Source organism: Trematomus bernacchii, unplaced genomic scaffold, assembly GCF_902827165.1.
Source record: "Trematomus bernacchii unplaced genomic scaffold, fTreBer1.1, whole genome shotgun sequence".
Lineage (NCBI taxonomy): Eukaryota > Metazoa > Chordata > Actinopteri > Perciformes > Nototheniidae > Trematomus > Trematomus bernacchii.
The window spans coordinates 2370972-2394369 of NW_022987342.1; the positions used below are offsets into that span (position 1 = coordinate 2370972).

Sequence of the window (23398 nt, forward strand, 5' to 3'; positions counted from 1 at the left end):
ACACTAGAGGTGAAGAAAATAACATTATTTTATGATTAAAATGAATAAAAGCATTTTTTATAGTATGATATTTCAGAAATTCCAGCACTCGTTGTAATTTTATCCGCACAGGCTTTGCCAACTGTCAGCCACAGTTATTCGACTTTCTTAATTCACTGGATGTGTAAAACATTTAATTTCCCTGCTACAACTGAGGCCGGACCCGGAGGAGAGAGGGTAGAAGAGAGAGGAGCGCAGTGGCACTTAACTGGTTTTGTTAAGAGGGGCCCGGTGTGTGCTCTGGCTGGCGTCGCGGAGCCCCAATCAGGTGCCATTACAGCCGGTGTTTGAGCATACCATTGGCTGGTGGGGAAAGGAGCTGTGCGCAAAACCAACCTCGCTGCTCACAGTCGCCTTACAGAAGCCGAGCTGCAAACATCATCCGCTTTGAGCGCTTAGGCGCAGTGATTACATGCTCTCAGAGAGAGAGAGAGGGAGAGGCTTTATTTAGAAGTTGCATTTGTGGTAGAGTTGCAGTGCGTAAAAGCAGGACTTTTTTCCCTTCTCGTGTGGAATTTCCTATGTTGTTTTGTGACTTTGTGTGAAGAAGAGGCTGTCTGTTCTGAGCACAGGGAGTGTTGGCTATGCGTCCTGGCTGCAGCCTGCAATGTTTGCGCTGACGCCAAAACTCACAGACCGGTGCAGAATTGATTAAAACAGAGGAGCTCGGATCAAATGGCTGTGCTTCTCACAGCTGAACCGACACAATGTTCCACTGACCCGAGGCACAGGAGAGGAATTTCACAATCGTGCAGCCTTGTTGCTGTTTATTTCACTGCCTTTTTGCGGACAGAGGAAATGGGAAATGCAAATTTCTTGTAAGAAAAAGGAATAACACTTTTTTTTTTCATCTTGAAGTGCACTTTGTGAGAGGAGATGATTTGGTTAATACTCCTTCTCTCCATCCTGCATGGAGCTGTTTCTCAGCTACACTACTCCGTGCCAGAGGAGCAGGAGCCTGGCTCCGTGGTTGGGAATATTGCAGAGGATTTGGGGCTGGACATTACCAAACTTTCCGCTCGCCGTTTCCAGACGGTGCCCAGTTCGCGGACACCTTATCTGGAGGTGAACTTAGAGAACGGAGCGCTTGTGGTGAAGGAGAAAATCGACCGAGAAGAAATCTGCAAGCAAACCACCCCGTGCCTATTGCACCTGGAGGTGTTTCTGGAGAACCCGCTGGAGCTGTTTCGCGTTGAAATTGAAGTGATGGATATCAACGACAATCCACCCACCTTCCCTGAGACGGACATTTCCGTGGAAATATCGGAGAGTGCCATCCCCGGGACCCGTTTCCCGGTAGAGAACGCTTTCGACCCGGACGTGGGCACGAACGCTCTCAGCACATATGCCATCACGAACAATAACTATTTTTACCTTGACGTGCAGACACAGAGTGACGGGAACAAGTTCGCGGAGCTGGTGCTAGAGAAGTCTCTGGACCGGGAGCAGCAGGCTGTGCACCGCTACGTGCTGACGGCTGTGGATGGGGGCATCCCGCAGCGCACCGGGACGGCTCTCCTGGTCGTTAAAGTGCTGGACTCGAACGATAACGCGCCCACCTTTGACCAGTCAGTGTACTCTGTGAATCTGCGGGAAAACTCTCCCGTGGGCACTCTGATTATCCAGCTCAACGCCACAGATGTTGACGAGGGACAAAACGGCGAAATAGTTTATTCTTTCAGCAGCCACAACGCCCCGCGGATAAAGGACTTATTCAACATTGACGCCAGGACAGGTAGGATAGAGGTGGCGGGAGAGGTGGACTACGAGGAGAGCAGCACGCACCAAATTTACGTCCAGGCTAAAGACATGGGGGCTAATGCGGTCCCCGCGCACTGCAAAGTGCTGGTGAAACTCGTGGACGTGAACGACAACACACCGGAGATTGGTTTCAGCACTGTGACCGAGTCCGTGAGCGAGCAGGACGCCCCGGGCACCGTCATCGCACTTTTTAGCGTCTCAGACCGGGACTCCGGCGAAAATGGACACATGAGCTGCGAGGTTTTGGGAGACGTTCCTTTCAAGCTCAAATCCTCCTTTAAGAACTACTACACTATCGTGACAGACGGACCGCTGGACAGAGAGAACACAGACTCCTACACCATCACCGTGGTGGCCAAAGATAAGGGGCAGCCGTCGCTCGCCACCAGCAAGTCCATCAAAGTGCACGTCTCCGATGAGAACGACAACGCGCCCCGCTTTACGCAGGCTGTTTATGATGTGTATGTGACTGAGAATAACGTACCCGGGGCTTTCATCCACGCTGTGAGTGCCATGGACCCTGATATAGGACAAAACGCTCTCATTACCTACTCCATATTGGAGTGTGAAATACAGGGCATGTCCGTGGACACGTATGTATCCATAAACCAGGACACCGGCTATCTTTACGCGCTGCGCTCTTTTGACTACGAGCTGCTGAAGGAGTTTAGTTTCATGGTGCATGCTAAAGACGGTGGCGCTGCCGAGCTCTTCTCTAACGCCACTGTCAATGTGATCATAGTGGACCAGAATGACAACGCACCCACTGTCATAGCCCCCATCGGTAAGAACGGCACAGCCAAAGAGCACCTGCCGCGCTCTGCTGAGCCCGGGTACCTGGTGACGCGCATCATGGCTATGGATTCGGATGATGGCGAAAACGCACGGCTGTCCTACAGCATTCTGCGGGGCAACGAGATGGGGATGTTCCGCATGGACTGGAGGACGGGGGAGCTGAGGACAGCCCGCAGGATCTCCCCCAAGAGGGACCCGCAGGGCTACTACGACCTTCTGATCGAGGTGAGAGACCACGGGCAGCCCCCTCTCTCCTCTTCTGCGAGTGTGAGTGTAATATTAGTGGACAGCGTGGTGGAGGGCCGCAGTGGGGACCGCGGCTCGGCCTCCAAGGCGAAGGAGACCTCCCTTGACCTCACCCTCATCCTCATCATTGCCCTGGGCTCTGTGTCATTCATCTTCCTCCTGGCCATGATCGTGCTGGCCGTGCGCTGCCAAAAGGACAAGAAGCTCGACCTGTACACGTGCCTGCTAGCCGGAGAGTGCTGCATGTGCTGTGGCTCGTGCTGCAGCAGGCAGGCCCGCGGCCGGAAGCAGAAGAAGCTGAGCAAATCCGACATCATGTTGGTCCAGAGCACCAACGTGACGTCAGGGGTCGGGCCCGTGGGGCAGGTGCCCGTGGAGGAGTCTGGTGTGGGCGGCGTGGGAGGGGGCTTCGGCTCCCACCACCAGAACCAGAACTCCTACTGCTACCAGGTGTGTCTGACACCGGAGTCAGCCAAAACGGATCTGATGTTCCTGAAACCGTGCAGCCCCTCCCGCAGCACGGATACGGATCACACCAACCCCTGCGGCGCCATAGTGACGGGTTACAGTGACCAGCAGCCGGACATCATATCCAACGGCAGCATCCTCTCTAATGAGGTAAGAGCAGCTTGAATCAGCCATCACTGAAAGTGGAAAAACACCCATGATTCAACCCAGATCATAGATATCTACAGAGATTCACGCTCTGTGTCTGCTTCACGTCAAAGTCTGTTATCCACCCAGGTCACGCGCAACACAAGTCCCGAGAGAATGTGGGGGGGGGGTAGTGAGTATCTGCTATTGACTTGGCTGTCCTGCTCGGTGGCCTTTTAATCATAGTCATGCGTAATGGTGATTGGACATGTCAACGTTCGAATCTTGCGTGGCCTTTTAGCTTCATTCGCGGTAGTGGTTCTATCAGATCAACCTTTGGGGTCGTGCGCAAAAGGCTGAGTGTGACAGGGAGTTTGACTTTTGGGTAGACACTGACTGCTGATAATTTTACTGTCGAACCAGAGTTGGAAGGGATTATTCTGTGTTCGGTTGAAACAAATCCATAAACAAAAAAAAGTTAAAACCTCTGACTTGGGTTTTCAATATGTGGTTTACCCGAATGGCAATGTGTTTCAGACCATAGTGAGTGAAGTGGAAAAATGAAAAATGCACACTCATTTGAGTTTAGACAATTGCCAAGATGCTTGCAAGACAGTTAGATTACATCAGCAGCCTTAATTAGCTAACCCTCATAAAGAACAGGCGTTTGCAGCTGATATATTATTAATCTTATTAGGTTATACAGTTTGGGCTGCTCGTATCAGCATGAAGATAAGGGGGACTTGATAGCGCTGTTTTGTGTGCATTCTGCTTGGGGGAGCTGTGGACTTTTTTTGTGGAGCTTTTTTGTTGATTGCGCTGCAGGGCTGGAGTGGAGCCAGTCACACACAGCATTGCCTTTGCTGCGCGTTAAGTATTCCGCTCACGAGTCTGCACGGCAGCACCGTGAACAAAGGTTGTTCAGTCTCAGCGTCGCGCGGCTCAATCATTTACGCATTCAGTCGCCTCCCCTAACCCACTCTCCCCTGCTCCCGTCTCCTCTCGCCCACTCACTCACCGAGTGGATGCGCGCACTGACGCCCCCACCTCAGTCCTCCTTCCTCCGCCTAGCTCATTCCATCACCGTTAACGCGTTGACAGCCAATGTATGAGGATGAAACTCAGTGGTGGAATTTGACTAAGTACATTTACTAAGGTAGCATGTTTAGGTACTTGTACTTGAGTTTATCTACTTTATTGGAGGTGCTCTACTATATTTTGTAAGCAAATATCCTCCACTACATTTAGTTTGACAGCCATAGTTACATTGCAGTTTTGGATGATTAATAATTAATGCATAATGATGAATAATGGAGGGTTAAGCTACCAAGCAGTACATTCAAATTAGCCACATTTTAACTAGATGCATCATTAAAGTGATAATTGATCTATCAATAATTATAATGTAATGCGGAAATGAGATTTTCTGCATGATGAGTACTTTTGGATTTTTACTTGTACTGAGGATTTTCACATTGTAGTATTGCTATTGCTGTAGTATACTGCTGTATATCCCCTGCTTATTTGTTAATGTGTGTATTTAGCATTAACTGTAATCAAATGTGTTTGTTTTTTCTAGACGAAACACCAACGAGCAGAACTCAGCTACTTGGTGGACCGGCCCAGACGTGTCAACAGGTATTCAAAAGCACTCAGCACTTACACACAAACACACACACCGTATTATGATTGCCAACGTGCCGAGCCTACGAGCCTCACACCAGAGGACCTGTAACATCCAATAGGCCTCATGGAGCTCAGGCTATTCACAGATCTATAAAATTGAATATTACATCCATCAGTGTGAGTCCCGTATACTCTGCATCGTTAATTGTGGCTTTGAGAGGCTACATGGTTCCCAATGTCTCCATAACGTTCATCTTCAATTTGGCATTCGTCCCATAACTGACAGAGCAGGGCCTATTACGCCTCTAATGCTGGATTTCATTACATGCCATGTGAAACATCCAATTTCGCCTCTTGACGGCCACCGTGACTGTATTAAGGCGGTGTTGATTTCTGGTTCTCTTTCTCTCTGCCCCCTCATTTAATCCTCCTCTCCTCTCTTCCACCCCTCCCTTCTTAATATTGTCTCTTGACCTCTGTCTTTGACCCTTCCATTATTCTCATCTCTGTTTTTTCTGACACCACCTCCCTCCCCCACCTCCTACAGCTCTGCATTCCAAGAGGCAGACATAGTCAGCTCCAAAGACAGCGGGCATGGCGACAGCGAACAGGGCGACAGTGACCATGATGCCACCAACCGGGGTCATTCTGCCGGTGAGTCCTCCCAAGCGGACCAAATTACACTGTCATTATCCACACATACACCCTCCAATCCTCCAGTTTCCATAGAGTGTGTTTGCAATTGTGAATGGGATAATGCCGAGTTTGTGGTGCGGACCGGTGGTTTTTAATTTCCTTAATTTGAGAGTGTGAATGCCGGGGCCCCTGCCTGGCATGAGCGAGCCCCAGAGGTGTTGATTGTATTTCACACCCGGATGAAAGGGAGGAATATTTGGGAGAGATCTACTTTTCCTTTTTTTTCTCTTTGCCTTTCTCTCTTTCTGACACCGAGTGGTGCTGAAAGGACAGCGACTCGCAGAGAGGCCGTTTGAGGCCCTTAGTGCTTTAGTGGCACACATCAATAGGTTCTCTCAAGTGAAAGGGAAAAGGCTTGGGATCTAAATTGATATAATGAGATGCGTTTCAATAAGCCACGCAGTCGGTGTGTTGTACTGCCTTTGTTGGTTATAGATTCAGCTGAGCAAGGACATCAGCAGCTTTTGGGTTCTTTGTGTTGTTGGCAAAATCTTTGCAGATTTGGCACAAGTTAAGGCAAACATAAAATGTTGGAATTAGAGAACATTTCCCGCACTTCAGCTTTGTTTACTTACTCTCTTCTACATTTTACAATGCAGTACTTTTTTTCCCCTTTTAGACACGGTTTTATCATAAGCCTTGTCCTGTTCTCCCTCAAATTCGATTAGGTTAGTACCTGTTTATTGATCAAAGTGGAGTCAGACAAAAAAGTGGAGCAATACAAAATCTCATTTCATATTGAATTGCCCTTTTCCTTCTGAGGAATTGTTCCACGTGAGTGCAGTAAGACCCCTGTCTAGACCGGAGCCTGCCAAATATCATATCAGTGCTGGGAATACAAATAGACTGGATTAGATAGGTGTTGTAGGATAGTGAATGGTGCTCATCAGGCTCCATGGTGTTTGACATTATTAATGAACCAAGCCAAAATAGAGAGCCGATATGCAGCGGTGGTGTCACTGCCTGCCCTCACTGATAAAGCAGGCTTGGAAGGTCAAATCTGTGCGAGACTGAAATACAGAATTGGAAGAAATCCAAAAGGCTTGCTTATTTTTCGCTGAAAAGTACATTGTTTTTGTGGAATAAATATTAACAAGGGCGTTTAATCATACTGAGTTGTATGTTAGTTATTTTTTAAACAGATTTCAAGAGATAGAGAAGGTATAACAAAGAAGATATGTTTTATGAATTTGCGATGCATCTTAAACTATGTATCTAGCAGTTAACATCATTTAGTGATAAGCCAGCCCTTAAAGGCGACAAATTATGGTCACTTTTTGGTTCATACTTGTGTTTTGGGTTTCTATCAAAAAGTGTTTACATGCTTTAATTTGAAGAAAAAACATTATTTTTCTCAGACTGGCTGTCTCAATATACTTTATTTACCTTTTAACATAAACGATCCGTTTTAGCGCCTGTCTCTTTAAGACCGACTGCAAAGGTTGTTATTAAGCAGTAATTGGTGATACTCAAATATAGGCTGGTGCTCTCTGATTACTTATAGGCTTTATTGCGAAGAAAAAAACTGATAACAAAATATTTATTTTACTAAATACTTCAATAATACAATCAATATTGCAAAAATACATACCGAAGCTCTAACAAACTATTTATTTTCTTAAGGCCCCCTTTAAAACATATCTTATGCTAAGTAATTGCCGTGAACTCCTTCTGACTGGTTTGCTCGCATATTTAAAAGGACCATATTAATGAACCGAGGACATGTTTCCCAGCTTTATTTGGCTACAAGGGCGCTCATTTGGCACTGGCCGTGGAGTGTGCCCAGTTGGTTCTGTACTCTGTTCGCTCGACGAGCAAACCAACATTTGTTCATCATGTTGGATTTAGAAGGGAACAGCTTATCGCTCCATGGGAGGTAATATCTAGTGAGTGGTATTTGGAAAGAGGGACAGTTGAGTTTCACATACTTCTGTAAACAGCAAAACCAGATGGAGTGTGTGTGTGTGTGTGTGTTTGTGTGTGTATGTGTGTGTGTGTGTTTGTGAGTGTGTGTCTATAAAAGGTATGCCATTGTCTGGATTAATATGTAGGCGTATAATACCTGTATGTAATCCGCTTGTGTGTGTTTTGTGTAGGAGAAAGAGAGGCTAGGTGATGATGTCTGTATTGAATCCTTTGAGGCGGGGCTATGGAAAGCTTAAATGAGATTCAGTTTAAAGAGAGATAGAGTGGTAGCTAGTGCCTGGCACTCTGCCATGAGCACTGCATACTGCCTCTATATAGGCATACAAGAGACTCCCTTTATATAGGGATGAGAACATTATTGTTTGGCTACTGTGGGTTGTATGATATGTTTGTGTGTTTTGTGTGTATAGGGGTTTCATGCTGGTTACATTTCAAGCTGTCCACAATTAAATAAATGATTAGTCAACTAACATGCGATTTTGACGACAAATGGACCATATGTTATACATCATTGTATCCAGTCCTTACGACCCCCTCTGCTTAAGTCATCATTCAAACATTCACACCCCATTGATACAGAGCAGTGTGCCACTTGCTAACATTCACACACCGTTGGCCATGCCGATTGAAAGACGACCGCACTACCTCAGTCCCACTCGCCCAATTTTTGCACAAAAGCTTGGATGAAGTGGCTTAATCAACAACATTTCTAAAACTAAGTTGTTCCACCAAGAATCATGCAAGAGCACCACCTACAATCTTCTTTTTTTTTACGAATTGTTTGGACCAGTTTAGCCTTTATAAGTGATCTTCCCATATGAAAGTGTGAGATAGGGGTGATAACAAGAGTAAAGGGACTGCCAGCTCTACCAAATGGCCCACCATTTTAAATCTCGTGTTTACTAAAGATGTTCTGATAAGGTTCTTCACCATAAAAAAAAAGGATGGTAAAAATAAATCTTAGTTGACTAAGACCAAAAACTAAGTATGGCACGTGTATTTGCCATGAATTTCTGCAGCGTTTGCATAAGTAAATATGGATGTGCACATTCATATGCACACATATGCAGAGCATGCACCAACAGTGTGTACACTCTCATTTTGGATGTGTGTTTGTCACACACACATATTCTATTTCAGGGTTTTGTGGCAGGGTCTCATCCCTCATTCTGTCTCCCCCACACGTTGGCTCTCCGCAACACTCGGCTGATCAGTAATTCATTTCTAGAACCTTTGCATAGCAATTATCAAAGGAGGGCTGGAGAGAAGGCTTCCTCACGGGACCAGCGCGGCACACTCTCCCTTTTGGTGCACCTCGGGAACATTTCAAATCAAGGGGAAAACCATTTCCAGTTGGCATATCATCAACTACACCTGCCGTGGCTTCCCGCTCGGCCGCTCGTCTGACACTTTAGAAAATAAGTCTCTTGACTAGGTTTTAAATCAAAGGGACGCTTGCCTGTGAGGATTGGATATCAGCAGATACCTTAAAAAAAGTGGGCAAATGGCTTTTCTGAAAGCTGCGTGTCTGGAGTGAGGTACCGCTGTGTCAGGAGCCAAAGCACTATTGATTGACTGCAACACCTCCCAGCCTTTTTTTTATTCTTAGATCCGAATAAGACTTGGTTTACCTCTTTAATTCCCATCATGAACCTAATAGGAGATGAGTAAGCAAAATAAAAAAGGTGACAGACAAGAGAGGATTACATATTCATTGGCGAAAAAAGAAAATAATATTGGCACCTAAGAAACGTTCGATCAGATGTGGAAGGCTGCGTGACGGGTGGCAGACTGGAAATGATCATTATCTTGACGTTTGTTGTGGTGGGAACAACAGCCGTGACAAATGGGACAATTAAATCACTGTGGCAACGGTGTATTAGATGGCTGATTATGAATTAGTGGCGGGCACCGTGTTGCAGTTTCCCCATGTCAGCCAGCTGTCAGACGAATTTAGCACACAGGGTTCTGAAACACACTCCTCTCAGGCCAGAGATACTGACAAAACTGTGGGCTGTGATCCCTGACTCTATCATCAATTACACCGAAAATACTGTCTTAGGTTAATATCAAAAGCTCACTTAATGAAAACATGGAGACCTTGCTGAATGCAAAGGACAAGAAGTTGTGAAAAGGCAGAATGCTTACAAAAGACAATAGTTGCGAAAAACTGACCCAAAAATAGTCAGTTTAGGATTATGTAAGGAGCAGAAAGTCCTCGAATACAAGTGGCTAGAACCGGAAAATGTTTTGAAAATGTACTCACAAGATGTCACAATCATTCAATAAGGATAAATGACACCAGAACATCTTACAAGTACAACTTCTAAAGGCTAGAGAAAGTAAATGGTCCAACTTAAGGCTTCAAAAGCCCACAAGCAGATGCAAACAGGAAGTACAGTATCTCTATTTGAAAAGGAGAAAATATATGACAGCAAATTGGATAAAAAAACATAGCCTCATTAAAAAAAAAAAAAATCAATTTGCATTTAGACTGCTACAGGTTAGGATGTCACCACTTCTTATAAACTGACTGGCTGGTTGACTATCAATTGAAGTCACAGTAGACAAAGGACAAGATCAATTTGATTAACTAATTGCCTTGATTTCTTTGATTACTTTTCTTATCTCAAACAAAGCACGTACAAAAAAAAAGAAATATTACATGACCTTTTCATAACGCGGTTAAGGTTGATGGAGGAGTGGATTCACTGTGACTTACTGAGTTCTGTGTGGAAATGAATCCAAAACTCAAACTCATTCATGAAATGATTAGCAAAACACTGACGCATCTCGTCGAGTGGCTCGGTGAATGTGTGAATGGTATGAATAGGCTGAGCTTTCTGAAGGAACTGAATAGCACATGAAGTGTTCTTCTCTGAAATGGAAGAAAAAGGAAGTCATGAGCCCTCTTGAATAGGGCCTCAAATATGCTGAAAACATGAGATCCAAAAGAAAGAAAGAAAAGTTGTATTCTTACACTGGGTCCTTGGATATTTAGTTGAACATGAGGCAGTTAATGGAAATCTCAGTCATGACAGAAGTAATCGCGCTTTGGCCATGACTAACACACAAATCATGCTTTCTGCTCAGACATCAGGGAACATCTGCTCCAGACATGCTGCAATGCTTAACTTACATGCATGTGAACATATGCATGCATTCTGGCAAAAGTAATTCCTCTTGATTACAAATGTGGTCTACATTTTGAGGTTTTAACCCTGAAGCATACCCTATTCTAACATCATACTGTACTTGAGAAGATTTTAAACTAGCAATTGATACCATCAAATCATTAGGAAAAGGTTTACTGAGGTATTTCAATGAAGTGAGGAGTACGGTAATTCTCTCATAGTCTTCTATACAGTCAGAAGCTTTTTTCTAACCTGATATTAGAGCGATTCCTAATTAAAGAAACTCTCGCATCGGCTTTCATTTTCAGATTTGTACCTTAAGACAAAAGGATATCATTTTTACCAACATTTTGGGTGTACTCACTCTCACTTATACTTCCAAATAAAGTGATTTAGATCATTTGGTACCAACCCTGTCCATGAGGAATAAGATATGTGATCTGTGTGTTGTTACTATTTTGCTAACATAGGTTAAATAAACAAGTAGAAAACTTATTTAGAGAAGTTATGGGACTTAAAATGCCTATTATGCAGCGACGTGCAGTCAGTGGAGGCAGGGGAGGCAGAGCCTCACCTGTCATACTCCAATGTAACGGAAAAACAATTAAAGAAAAACTAAATAATAATAATAATAAAATGTCTCCACTGATCTTGTGTAAATGTGATTTCTGTATGATTCCAATCGCATTTTATAGTCAAAATCAGCAAATTTGCCGAGCTCCGCTACGGGAGCGATGAGAAGTGAGGCAGGGACGTGCACTGCCTCACCTAAGCCCACAGTAACTTGCTGGAGCGCGGGCACTAATTTAGCGCGGCCACTTATTTTGTGAGCGCGCTCAAGCCATTTACTGTGGGCTGAGTTGAGGCACAGATGAGCTCTGCCTCACTTCAGAATGCGTCACCCCACAGAAACTGGCTAGAAAGCGGGCCCTAAGCGCATGCCTGTTACCATCTCACTGTAGGTCACCAATGTAATGTTTGTAGATCCCTTTATTACATTTATCCTCGCCATCCATAGTCTCTAAATAACTTATTTCACGTATATATGATATTTAGGCTCGCTGGTCTCATCGTACAACGGCAATGAAAAAAGCACCAGGAGAGGCAGCCATAACCTCTGCCGCACTGAAGGGGGCGCACGTGAGCCCACAGGTTCTTGTTGCTACTGTTATTCTACCGCAAACAACAAACTAGACTTTTGAAACTACAGGAAGATAAGGAGGACTTTTACAAAACAGTAATAGAGATTGTTGTCCAGAAGGATAGCATGGACTTATATTCATCTTCAAGTCAAGGTAAGACCACAACTGTAATGAAAATGGGATCTTACTTAGAAAGAACAATCCAATATTTAGATTTTGGGTATCCTTTTGTTGATCGGTCTGTTTAAAATTAATCATAGCATCAGACTAAAAAAGCTTTTGAAAATAACAGAATATTTTGATTAAGGTCAAAATAGGCTATAATATTTGTAAATCTGACTCTGAAAGAGTCTGTGCCTCACCAGCCATGAACCTCACCGCACGTCACTGCTATTATGTGCTATGATATATACTTTGGTTAATAGAAACACCCCACTGATTCATGTATAAGACTTATATGGCTTAGATATAGTATGATATATACAGTATATGGCTTAGAACTGTTCTTTATTGATCTGTATTTAGTTGTTGTAATGTCACAATTACTCATTACTGACCAGTACAATGGTATAACTAGAAGGGCATTTGGAGAGTCATTGGCCAGTGCTCTTTCCACAAGTATGAAAACACATGTGTATGTTTTACTCATTATTGGATCCAATCGAAAATGGAATGGCTTCTTCCTTGGCCCATGCTAGACCCTTCCACCAAGTTTCATGAAAATCGGGCCAGTAGTGTTTCTGTAATCCTATTGAAAGACAGACGAACCAGATCAAGGACTGTTACAATTGATGGCCAAAACTAAGAAACAATACCCGTTGTAATATACCACTATTACCATTAATGGGGAGCTAAGTCATGATCAGATTTTATCTTGGACATTGACTTCCACTTGCTAAGTGATGAAAAGCGTACAAACTACAGATCAATAATCAGTGGTCATCCAGAATCTTTGCTCCAACATTACAAAGGGCCGTATTAATCAAACAGACACTGTTAGGGCAAGCGGCCATCTTGGCTCTCCCTCCCAACTCAGGAGCCGTATAACAAAAAATGGAAAATGGTAGCTGCCTTTCCAAGAGTCTGAACAATATCTCTCACTGTCATCACTGGATATGGTGGGAGCCATCTTGCTCTGTTTTGGCCCTGGGAGGTCTCTGGTTTGTTCATCACAGTCTCACAGGCCAACCTGTGTAAGAAAGCTATGCTACTCCTCTGCTGGCCTGAGCTGCTGTCCAAATATTGATGTTGTGTGTCTGTATTCTCTCCGGAACAGTGGAGGACAAGATGAAAAACAGACGTATGGATAGAAGACACCCTTTGCCTGGGGGATGGATGTTCTTTTTTTTTTTTTAGGGAAAAAGAGATAAAGAGACAGGAAGAACCAAGCAGAAAGGATTGGAAGTGAGAGAAAATAACCAGAGACAGTGAGGGTGATATACGGAGGGGGGGCTACAAAAACCGAGACAGACCTGATTGCAGCAGATATGTACCCACATGGTGTGAATTCACCAGTTTTCCCTATAATTTGTTTTACCTACTCCCAGTTGCTGGATGTATGTCAGGCAGCACAATTAGTCAAATCCCACCAACGTGGGATTTCGGAAACACTCCGGGATGTAATTGGGAAAAAAGGAACAGAAGTGCTGATTGCATATTAGCAAGTAGATTGTGTTTGCATTGTGCGTCGTTGTCTTTACATCTCCTTGTGTGTGTGTGTGTGTGTGTGTGTGTGTGTGTGTGTGTGTGTGTGTGTGTGTGTGTGTGTGTGTGTGTGTGTGTGTGTGTGTGTGTGTGTGTGTGTGTGTGTGTCTGTTTTCCCTGCCTGATGAGGTCACGATGAGAGACGGTGCTGCTGGCAGGGCCTGTCATTGCCAGTCACCGTTTTTAGTTGTTGTTTGGTTTTCTGCCCGAGGAAGAAAAGGTGCTTCAAGGGAATCAACAGCCACCGGGTGTCATGTGCACATGGCCTTTCTGTCTGTTAGCTTGTGTACATTTACATATCCCCGCGTCAAGAGAGTATTTTTAAGTGTGTCCGCAAATGTATGTGGTGATATCGATGTCTTTTTAAGACTGAGTCGACAGGCCAAAATATTATTGAGTAGTTTGAAAGCCAAAAGTTTCTCAGAGCTTGATTTAACAGGGCTTTCTGCAGAATATATTTATACATCCTCTCCAGAGAACAATACGCTCCTTGTGCCTGCTTAATAATATACTAGGAGATGAGACATTTGGAACAAACTGAGTTTTCTCTTAATCCTTCGGCATTAACTCTGTTCCTTTATCTTGCATGTGCGTTTAGTTTTGCACCTGGGTGTCTGGGTTTTTCCTGGGTGTCTCAGCTTATTTGTTTGCACATTTTGAGGCGTAAGCACTGTGTCTACGGAACGCTTTATCTTCGCTTTAACAGCACAGAGATGATTGCGAGGGCCCGAGGTCAACACCCTTGTGTGTCCGAGGAGGACATTAATTTGCCGGAAGGTCCATTAAAAGGCCAAAGGCTAACTGTAAGGTGGGAATTAACAAAAATACTATGATTTATAAGCCCCCAGACCTTTAAAGACAGCCATAAATATACATTAGTTTCAAGAGGTGAATTGGAGGGTAATGCAAGTTAACGCCACTCAAGTTCTGTAGTCCCAGAGTGCTGCACTGTTCTAGTTTAAAGTTTTTTTTTTTTTCTGAACCTTATAATTTCTTCTGAGTATGAACTACAATTGACCCACAACCTGCACATACATGCAAGGTGGTGATAAAACAAACCATTTGGCAGAACACACAGAGGTAAACAGAGTTAAGGGTTATAGTTAGAGGCCATATTATGCTTATGGGGTTTCCCGTTTCCTGTAGTGTGCTATATGTTTTTTTGCATATTAATGGTCTGCAAAGGCTAAAATCCCAAAGTTCCCTCCAGAGGGAGTGTCTTTCCCACACACTCTCACCCTGCCTGAAACCCCCCCAATTGGAGTCCTTTGTCTTAGTCTGACTAATCACAACAGAGCCGGCCAGCTAATCAGAGCAGACTGGGCTCTGGTTTCAGACAGAGGGTGAAAAGAGGTGCTGCAGCACAGGCAGTATGAGAAAAATAAAGCATTTTTTGAAAATTAAAGCACGGAAAAAATACAAATATGAAACCTGAAAATAAGCATAATACTTTAGGGCCACACTAAAACTTGCTAAACCAAATACAATACGTTCAAGGGATAGGTTGGGTTCTTGAAAATGGGATGGTATGAGGTAATCATTCATAGTTAGTGTACAGATCGTGTCTGCACACCCCCAGTTTAGAAAACTAAACTTGTACACCTCATACAACCCTACTTCAACAACCCCAAATATCACTACAAATAAAAATTGAATATATATAATATAATTTTTCTTTACTTGCTTGTAAAGCAATTTGAGCACCAGGAAAAGCGCTATATACAGAACATGTGTTATTATTATTATACATTTTCGGCCCTTATATGCAGCTATTTAAAAATAGACCAGATTGTACTGTAGTCTCCATTGATCCCACAGGAAAACAAGATTGTGCTGTTAATCCTCTGTTGACTTAATTAATTCAATCCAAGTTTAAGCATACATGAACCTTCTCTGCATCTATTCGTATTCATTATTTTACCCACCAAAAAAGCCTCCAGCGTCACATGACCCTGCATAGTTAGATAAGAGGGTACTCTTACCCTATCATAAATCCATATGATGGAAAACATAAAAGATCATGTTTAATTGGAGTTTTTATTTTATTTCAAGTACTTAAATGTATCTCCCTCCCAGCCCACCTCTATGTAACCCTACTCTCGTGCCCAATATGGGTCTCCCCCCCTGTCTTTTCTGGCCATTGCTGTTTCCATCTGCGATAGCCCGGGTCTCCCCTCTCCTTCCTTATGGTTCCTGCAGTATTGCTGATTCTCCTGCCTGCTGTCTCGGTCTGTGAAATCTGTGACTCCCCCCCCCCCCCCCGTCTGTTTGGCCCTTGCTGTCCCTTGTCTGTGAGACTCGTGTCTCCTCTGGCTCTTTGGCCACGGCACAGTCTTTGTTGCCCGTCTCGCTCCCTGTGAGGCCTGAATTAGCAACACGATTAGATCCACACCATGCACACAACAGTAGGCCTTAGACAGTGTGTTGACAGTGCTGTCGTAAATAATAGATGGTATTTACATGTGGACCGGATGACATTGGCAGTTAGAACTTGTAATATTATAATAGCGGATTGAGTCAAGGTTAGTTTTGTCTTTATATTCAGTATCTGTTCTGGTACTAAATTATATTAGAAAGGTCTTTATTTGGACCAAATCGACCCTTTTAACTTTTATTCCAATTTCCTTAATTACTTATTTCGTTTTGGCTTTAGACCATGAAAAATAATAACTAATACAAATATATGTATACACTTAAATCGATCTATTTCCCATAAATAAAAGTAATTGTTTCTTTAATTCAAGTTGTATTAAAGGTCCCCTACAGTATTATACTGTTTTTCATTTCTTTATTATAGGTCTCAGATATACAAAACTACATTTACGAAATAATGATGGCAATGTTCATCACAGTTTCCATAGTAATTGTAACACAATATAATTACAAAAGTAGAACAACAAGTAGATGCGTTTAACTTTAACCCTTCCTGAAATAAGGTGTAGTTTCTCTGATAGAGACAGTAGGTAACGCTGCATTTGCAGGTGTTTTACAGCCTCATTTTGATTTAAGTTTTAGCATCTGTTTAAGAGAACGTCAACTGTGTTAATTAAAGATGCAGAAACATTTTTTTTTCTATCTGAAACCCATACTGAGCATGACAAATTATGTATCTGCAGGTATGTATCAAATCAAATCAAGTTTTATTTATATAGCACATTTTTAAAACGATTTTTGGTCGAGCCAAAGTGCTGTACATACAATAAAAATACTTTACAATAAATAATTTCGAGTGACACATTCTCTATACTCGACTCCTTCCCTTCGTGTAATCCGTAATCTGGTTGCTATTCTAAAATCAGGTCTTAATATACACAGAGAAGAATGTGGATGGGATTTCACTATACTTTATTTACTTAAAGCTGCAAGTTAAGGTGAAGCTGCACAATATTATATATCATGTCCTATGGTAAAAAGTGAACCTAATAAAACTCCTGTCAAATTAAAAACATCAAAATGACGCTATATATCATTGCCAGAGATCTGTTTTCTTTTTGTAATGATTAATGACAGTATATCTGCAATACAAATAGATTTGTTTCACTTTCCCCCATTTGAAGCCATAACTGTGTGATTTCCTTCGAGGGAAAAGAGGCAACAATGGGTGAAATAAAAATGCACTGAAATGACTCTGAAAGGGTTCGTAGGGTTCAGTTATCTTGTTACTTCATTGGGATGGCTGGATTGATTTATGCTGATTATTAAATGTGATACACACTCTACTTATCTTTCTCCGTAGTATAATATCTATTGATATGTATGCTCACATTACATTGTTTGTGTGTGCGCCCGTCTGCTTTTAGTTATAGAGGTACAGAGGCATTATCAGTGGAATGGATCAGTCGGATAGATTTGTGTAAATGGACCCTTTGATCTGAAGGCCTCTCAGCCCTCGGGGAATAACAGATTAAAGATTGTCTAGTTTCTGGAGTTCTCTCGTTCCCTTTTCAGTCTCACTGATGTATCGCTTTCCTCCTCGGACCCTAAACTGCTCGTCTGGGCTTTGATCCTGCCATTCCGACGTGCTTTCCCACATGGCTTTACTGGAAAACCGGGAAATAACTGGAAAACCGAGAAATAACTACAAATTCCGGTCTGCGAAGGAGTAAAAAATGGCTGCAGAGTCCCTTTACTAAGATGGCTGTTTATGTCTTTCTCTTCCCTTTTATAATCTTTCTGGTATTCTCTTCTCTCTTTATTCTCTCTAAAATCAACTAATTTACATAACTGGTACCTCTTTTGTTCCAATTGCAGGACTGTGTGGGTTTTTCTATGATATGATTAAAGATGTCAATTGAATTTTTTTGTGTTGTCTTCGTTTTGTCGTCGGCATTAGCTCCGTGGCAATTACACACTTTGTCGGTGTGTATAGAGATGATTGCTGTAAGAGTGTGATTAAGCAATTAGTAAATATTGTGTTGCTTATCTGAGGCACTTTTCTTGCGAGAATTTGCGGTTTTTATTTTTTCTGTGTTTGAGGATGATGGGATATGGATTCACATTTTGATCTCTTGGTGTTTGGGAATCAATGGTGAGTCGGAGGATGTTGATGTTGAGAGTGGGGTGGTTGAAATGTTTTCACATCATTTTGATTGCACATTTCATTGGGAATGAATGAGGTGAGGAGGAAAACAAACAATTCGCTTCATCAATGTTGGCCTTGTCTCTTTGATGAATAGCTTTTGCTGCACTTTTTCTGCTCGCGACATTGGCAAATGATTACTAACTTGAGTTCTCTCTTCTGGTTTCTTTCATTCATCTCCTCCATCTCGCCTTTTCCACTCCAAATATCCGCTTCTCCCTCTCTTATACTTCCCTCTTACTTATCATCCCTTACATCTCTGTGATCTCACATTTCCACCTCTCCCGACGCCCAACCCTCTCACATTTTTCCATCTACCCTGATCTGTGACCTCACTGCAGGCGCTGACCTGTTCTCCAACTGCACGGAGGAGTGCAAGGCCCTGGGTCACTCGGACCGCTGCTGGATGCCCTCCTTTGTGCCGTCCGACGGGCGCCAGGGGCCGGACTACCGCAGCAACCTGCACGTCCCCGGCATGGACGCCACGTTGCCCGACACTGAGGTACCCTCCTCCGTCAACCTCCCCGATCAACTCACCATGACCTCGTCCACCGCCTCGTCCAACGATAGGTCATTCTCCACCTTTGGCAAGGACGGTCAAAGGTCACAGTCACACCAAAGCCTTCACCATCACCTCCATCAGCAACAGCCGCAGTACAGCTCCAGCACGCTAGAGAGGAAAGAGTATGATAGGGGGACCCTACCATACAAACCCACCTTTCTCTGTGAGTATCAGTATGAAAATTCCCTGGGACCCTATGACTTTAGTCTGGTCCAGAACAGATACTAAATCAGGGGACCATGAATCTGCCTTTTTGATTCTGATCGGGACTTTTTTATGTTGCTTATCTTCTATTTTTTAAAGAGTTTTTCTTTTTTAAACACAGCTTTATGTTTTGTTGTAACGCTTTTTATTTTGTAATTTATGATTTTTTTTGTTGAATGTAAAATGTAATATATTATTGCTAACTCCCTATCCTCCAAAACCCACTTTGATAAATTCAATTTAACGCCATCCTAACCCTAAATAATTTCTGTGAACATGTAATTTATAATAAAATAATTTAATACAGACTCATGATAAACTGTTGTGGCCCCTTTTCTTTCTTTTTTTACCTTTCTTTAATTTCCCCCTGAAATCCCCCCCAATAAGCCTTTTTGTATCTGATGCTCATACAAGTAAAGGTTAGCAACACAAGCACACATCACACACAATTAAAATGCCAAGTACTGTTTAAAACATCATGTGAGATTATGGAGAGGAAATGAAAGGTAGATCATCTCATTGTAAAGGACATATCTTTCCATTTGCTCAACAACAAGCTCGATCAAGATGACTTCCCTACTGAATAGCTTCGAAAGGTGAAACACACAACCCACGCCACTTCTTTTTCACAAGGATTGAAGTCCATTTGTTCTAAAAAGGAAGTGTCGAGTATCTATACTTGCTTGCTAGTGAATCAATACCTGACATAAAGAATGGTGGGTGAGGTTGGGCTGACTGAGGTCAACATTCTTCAGTTGGTAATATCACGAACACAAGTTTGTGTGCAAGAAAGAAGGACAACTATAACAATATGAGGAAGGCGTCATTTGGCTAATAAGAGGTTTTGATATCCATTGGAATAAATTGAGATGGCATTCTAAAGACGCAGACAGGGAATCATTGGCAGGACATTTCTTGTAGATGTCAATTGCTTTCCAAGCTCCCACATTACATGAATATTCTATTAGCTCTAAGAGTAGGGAATGGATTTGATATACACATTCAGTAGAGAAGTCATTTCCAGTCAAGTCACCACCATGTTAACCACCATCCTCCATGATACTGCATGCTGGCTGTGGACTGTCTCTCAGGTAAACGATAAGCTCTATAACCTGCTTCCCCCCCCCCACTCCTTGTTTGCGTCTTAGCAAACAGACCCAAGCAATCTTCCTCTCGCACATCAGGTCTCTGAGAAAAATAATTTGTATTTAGCCTTTAGGTGCTAGAGCGTGCTATGCTCCAAATATAGCTGCCTGCGCGTCTGCTCATCTCGTCTGCCTCGAAGGGGTTAGGATAAATGCACTCCATACTCGCTCCGTCCAAAAAACTCACAACTTTAATCGTCTAATTTTTTACTCATTTGATTTCATCCATCTTTCCTGGTCTTTTTGAAATAAATTGACCACCCGTTGAAACTGGAAAGGTTCTGTTGTTCATCAGTGTGTGAAAAAAGATGGGAATAGTCCCAGAGGCTGCAGCTCTATTAACCAATTGGCATCATGTTCTACTTTTTAAAAATAGCACCGCATGCTACTGGCTTTGGCGTTGCTCTGATCACCAGGGTTGCCTTGATAAAGGTTTATGAATGTTTAATGAGCCATTTATAGATAATTAATGAAGCAATTAGTGCTCTGTTTATTTTCAAGCATGCATTATGTAGCCACCAAATTTCAAACGTTTATCTTTACTGATGGACATGTTTTTTACCCAATTCCCAAATTAGTTTGCCATTAAAACTGAGGACCAGCCTTTAGGGTATATAAATAACTTCACAGAGAGTCCTTTGTGGCACGTATCCTTCAAGAGATGGTATTTCGAGCCGATTGTGTCACCAAAGAGTCTCAAGGGATCGGGTGCCATTTGTCTTTAACAAGTGTGTTCTCTGTGTTTTCAGCCCGCAAAAGGATTTGCTAGCTCGTTCCACGTAGACCTGTCGGAGACAGCGTGAATTTCTGTGCTAAAACCACCAACGCTGATGCTGGAGACAGCAACAGACAACTACACAAACAGTAACCTGGACAAAAGCAACCTTGGTTAAGCTTCATTATCTTGGGCGTCGAACTGTAACAAAGCCTTGGCAGTGGTCGTCGGGGGAGAAGAGGAGAACTAAATACTGAGTAGCTGTAAACCTCAAGATATTTTGAGGAGCAATCCAAGGCCTTATTCCTCTCAGCAGGACTGAGACTGGGGCCGAAACACTCAACATGTGAAATTATTAAGTCATCAGCAGACAGATTAGAGGAACTGAAACGGACATAGGAATACAAAACCTGAAGAAGAGGGACCCATTAGCCCACAGAGGTGGGTTGTTTTTTTTGGACTGAGGAGTTAGCCTCTAGAGATCTGTGTGTGCCTGTTTACATGACGAAGAAAAATAATGTTTCTGTACAAACTTCAACCAATGTCACACGGAGCCCTTTAGCTATTTCTATGGTCACCACTAAGCCAACTGTACAGAGACTGTGTGGGGTAAAAAAAATTGAGAGGAAGTGAGAAACTGAGCAGAAGGTTAGACATAGAGTGAGAGAGATCAGATGTTGTACAGGTATAAAATGACACGGGGAAAATAAAAAAGAAGGAAAAGGGGACGAGCAGAGATGATGTGCAGTACTATAAAATTCTGTATCTCCGGTTTTTTGACTTGACTGTCTTTATATAACTTCTCTTCTTTTGTTTCTGTTGTTCTTTCTGTGTGGTTAAAGTGTGCAGACTAAAGTATTCCAACTTACTGTTACAGACAGGAACATGCTGTCAAGAGCCGGGTTCAGTCCTCTTTCAAGTTTAGCCACTTCAGGAAGGAGATTGTAACACTGCGTAGAAAAAAAGGAGAGAAAAACAATCCACATGTTCAGTTTATCACTAAAATATCACAAATGAATGTTCTCATGTCTAAACTAGTGACTAACAGTTCCTTCCTGAGCTGACTGCAGAGCAAGTGAAATGACCCTTTACCAGGATATGGTTCCCTTGATGCCATTGGCCTATACATAAACAATCAGACACACTCAGTGGTTTTTATCATGTGTGCAAAGTGTTTACTGTGCTATTTTAAAAAGCTTATAAATGAATATAAATCTATATATAACTATATATATATATACAATATACTTTTTTCTGAAAACTGTGTAACCATTGGTTAGTTTCTACACTTCATACTGTCATTCAATCTAATAATACCAAGTGCTACAAAATCAAGACATGTATGGATCAAATTGAGAAGGAGTGCTTCTGCCTAAATAAGCAAACTCCTTCGCACCAACCAAGGATTAAGTTGATGTTCTTTTTTGATGTTACTTTTCACCGTTGACAGATGCTGGGCCTTGTTGTGTGTAGCAAAGACACCAGTTGAGTTGTTTTGGCCTGTTGTGTATTTTTACTAGCAGACTATGTGTTCATGTACAGGAACGGGTGGCTATCACAATCGAGCTAGATATCAAAGGTTTTACAATCATACAAGAGAGGCATACACGGATAAATATGGACATAATCAGACAATACATGGCGCAAAATATTGCACACACAAACATGCACACACACACAGGTCAAATGGTGATTAATAAACAGTGTCATTGAAATTATCTAATGTGTGTTTTGTTGGGTTTCTTAAGAATATTAGCGTGTATTGATCAGAAAACACTAAGCTTAAATCCATGTGCTTAAGCCAAATACTAATGTTAGTATGCAAACAAGCTCACAAGGACGTTGCTAACAGGTTATTACAAAGCAGGTGTTATTGTTTAGAATGCTACCATTTGCTAATTAGCACTAAACACCAAGTTCAGCTGAGGCTGATGTTAGTTCTGCGGCTATTTGGTCATAAACCAAAGTATTCAATATATTACAAATTTGACCATGATAGTGACGCTAGATGAAAGTCAGATATAAACAACATGTGCACATGAATGGTTGAGCCAAATTTCGTGGGAATCTATCCAATGGCTAAGACCTTAAAAAGCAAAATAAAGCTATTAAAGTTATTCTCAAACCAAGAAAGGCTGAACAAATGTAAAAAGTTGGGCATTGTTTGATGCTAGTGCTAGAGGAAAAGTTGGGGGATGACCAAATCTATTAGGATATATCCTCTCGGGACCAAAAGGTTTTCACCAATTTCCATAGCAATACATCCTGTATTTGTCTTTTGAAGCAAAAAAAAAGTCTACTACCTACTACTAGTTAATAGAGGTCAGTATGATTAATCCTCTGGGGACAATGCATATCCAAAAATGTACAAACTTTGATGATAATTCATGTTATCAATAGTGTTGCCATTCCAAAAGTGCTAAAAGTGTGGTTCATAATAATGTTGTTAACTTGGATTGAAGCAGTTTATTTATTACAGACAAAGGAGGCATAGTGTAAAAACAGCCAAAAGCTGTGAACCATTTGTTCA

General features: G+C 42.5%; 1 protein-coding gene across 3 annotated transcripts; it reads left to right on the plus strand.

Annotated features, from left to right (window-relative positions):
• Positions 1-482: 482 nt before the first annotated feature.
• pcdh10a (protocadherin 10a) lies at positions 483-22586 on the plus strand. 3 transcript variants are annotated; one of them, XM_034131388.1, is made up of 5 exons: positions 483-3459; positions 5015-5073; positions 5609-5715; positions 18584-18967; positions 20903-22586. In XM_034131388.1, exons 1-5 carry the CDS (start codon positions 916-918, stop codon positions 20920-20922), a joined length of 3114 nt encoding a protein of 1037 aa, XP_033987279.1. In that variant the 5' UTR covers positions 483-915; the 3' UTR covers positions 20923-22586. The 3 variants fall into 3 exon arrangements, with proteins under 3 accessions (XP_033987279.1, XP_033987287.1, XP_033987271.1); XM_034131396.1 differs by having other exon boundaries at positions 18584-18744; XM_034131380.1 differs by lacking the exon at positions 20903-22586 and having other exon boundaries at positions 18584-19411.
• The last annotated feature ends 812 nt before the right edge of the window (positions 22587-23398 follow it).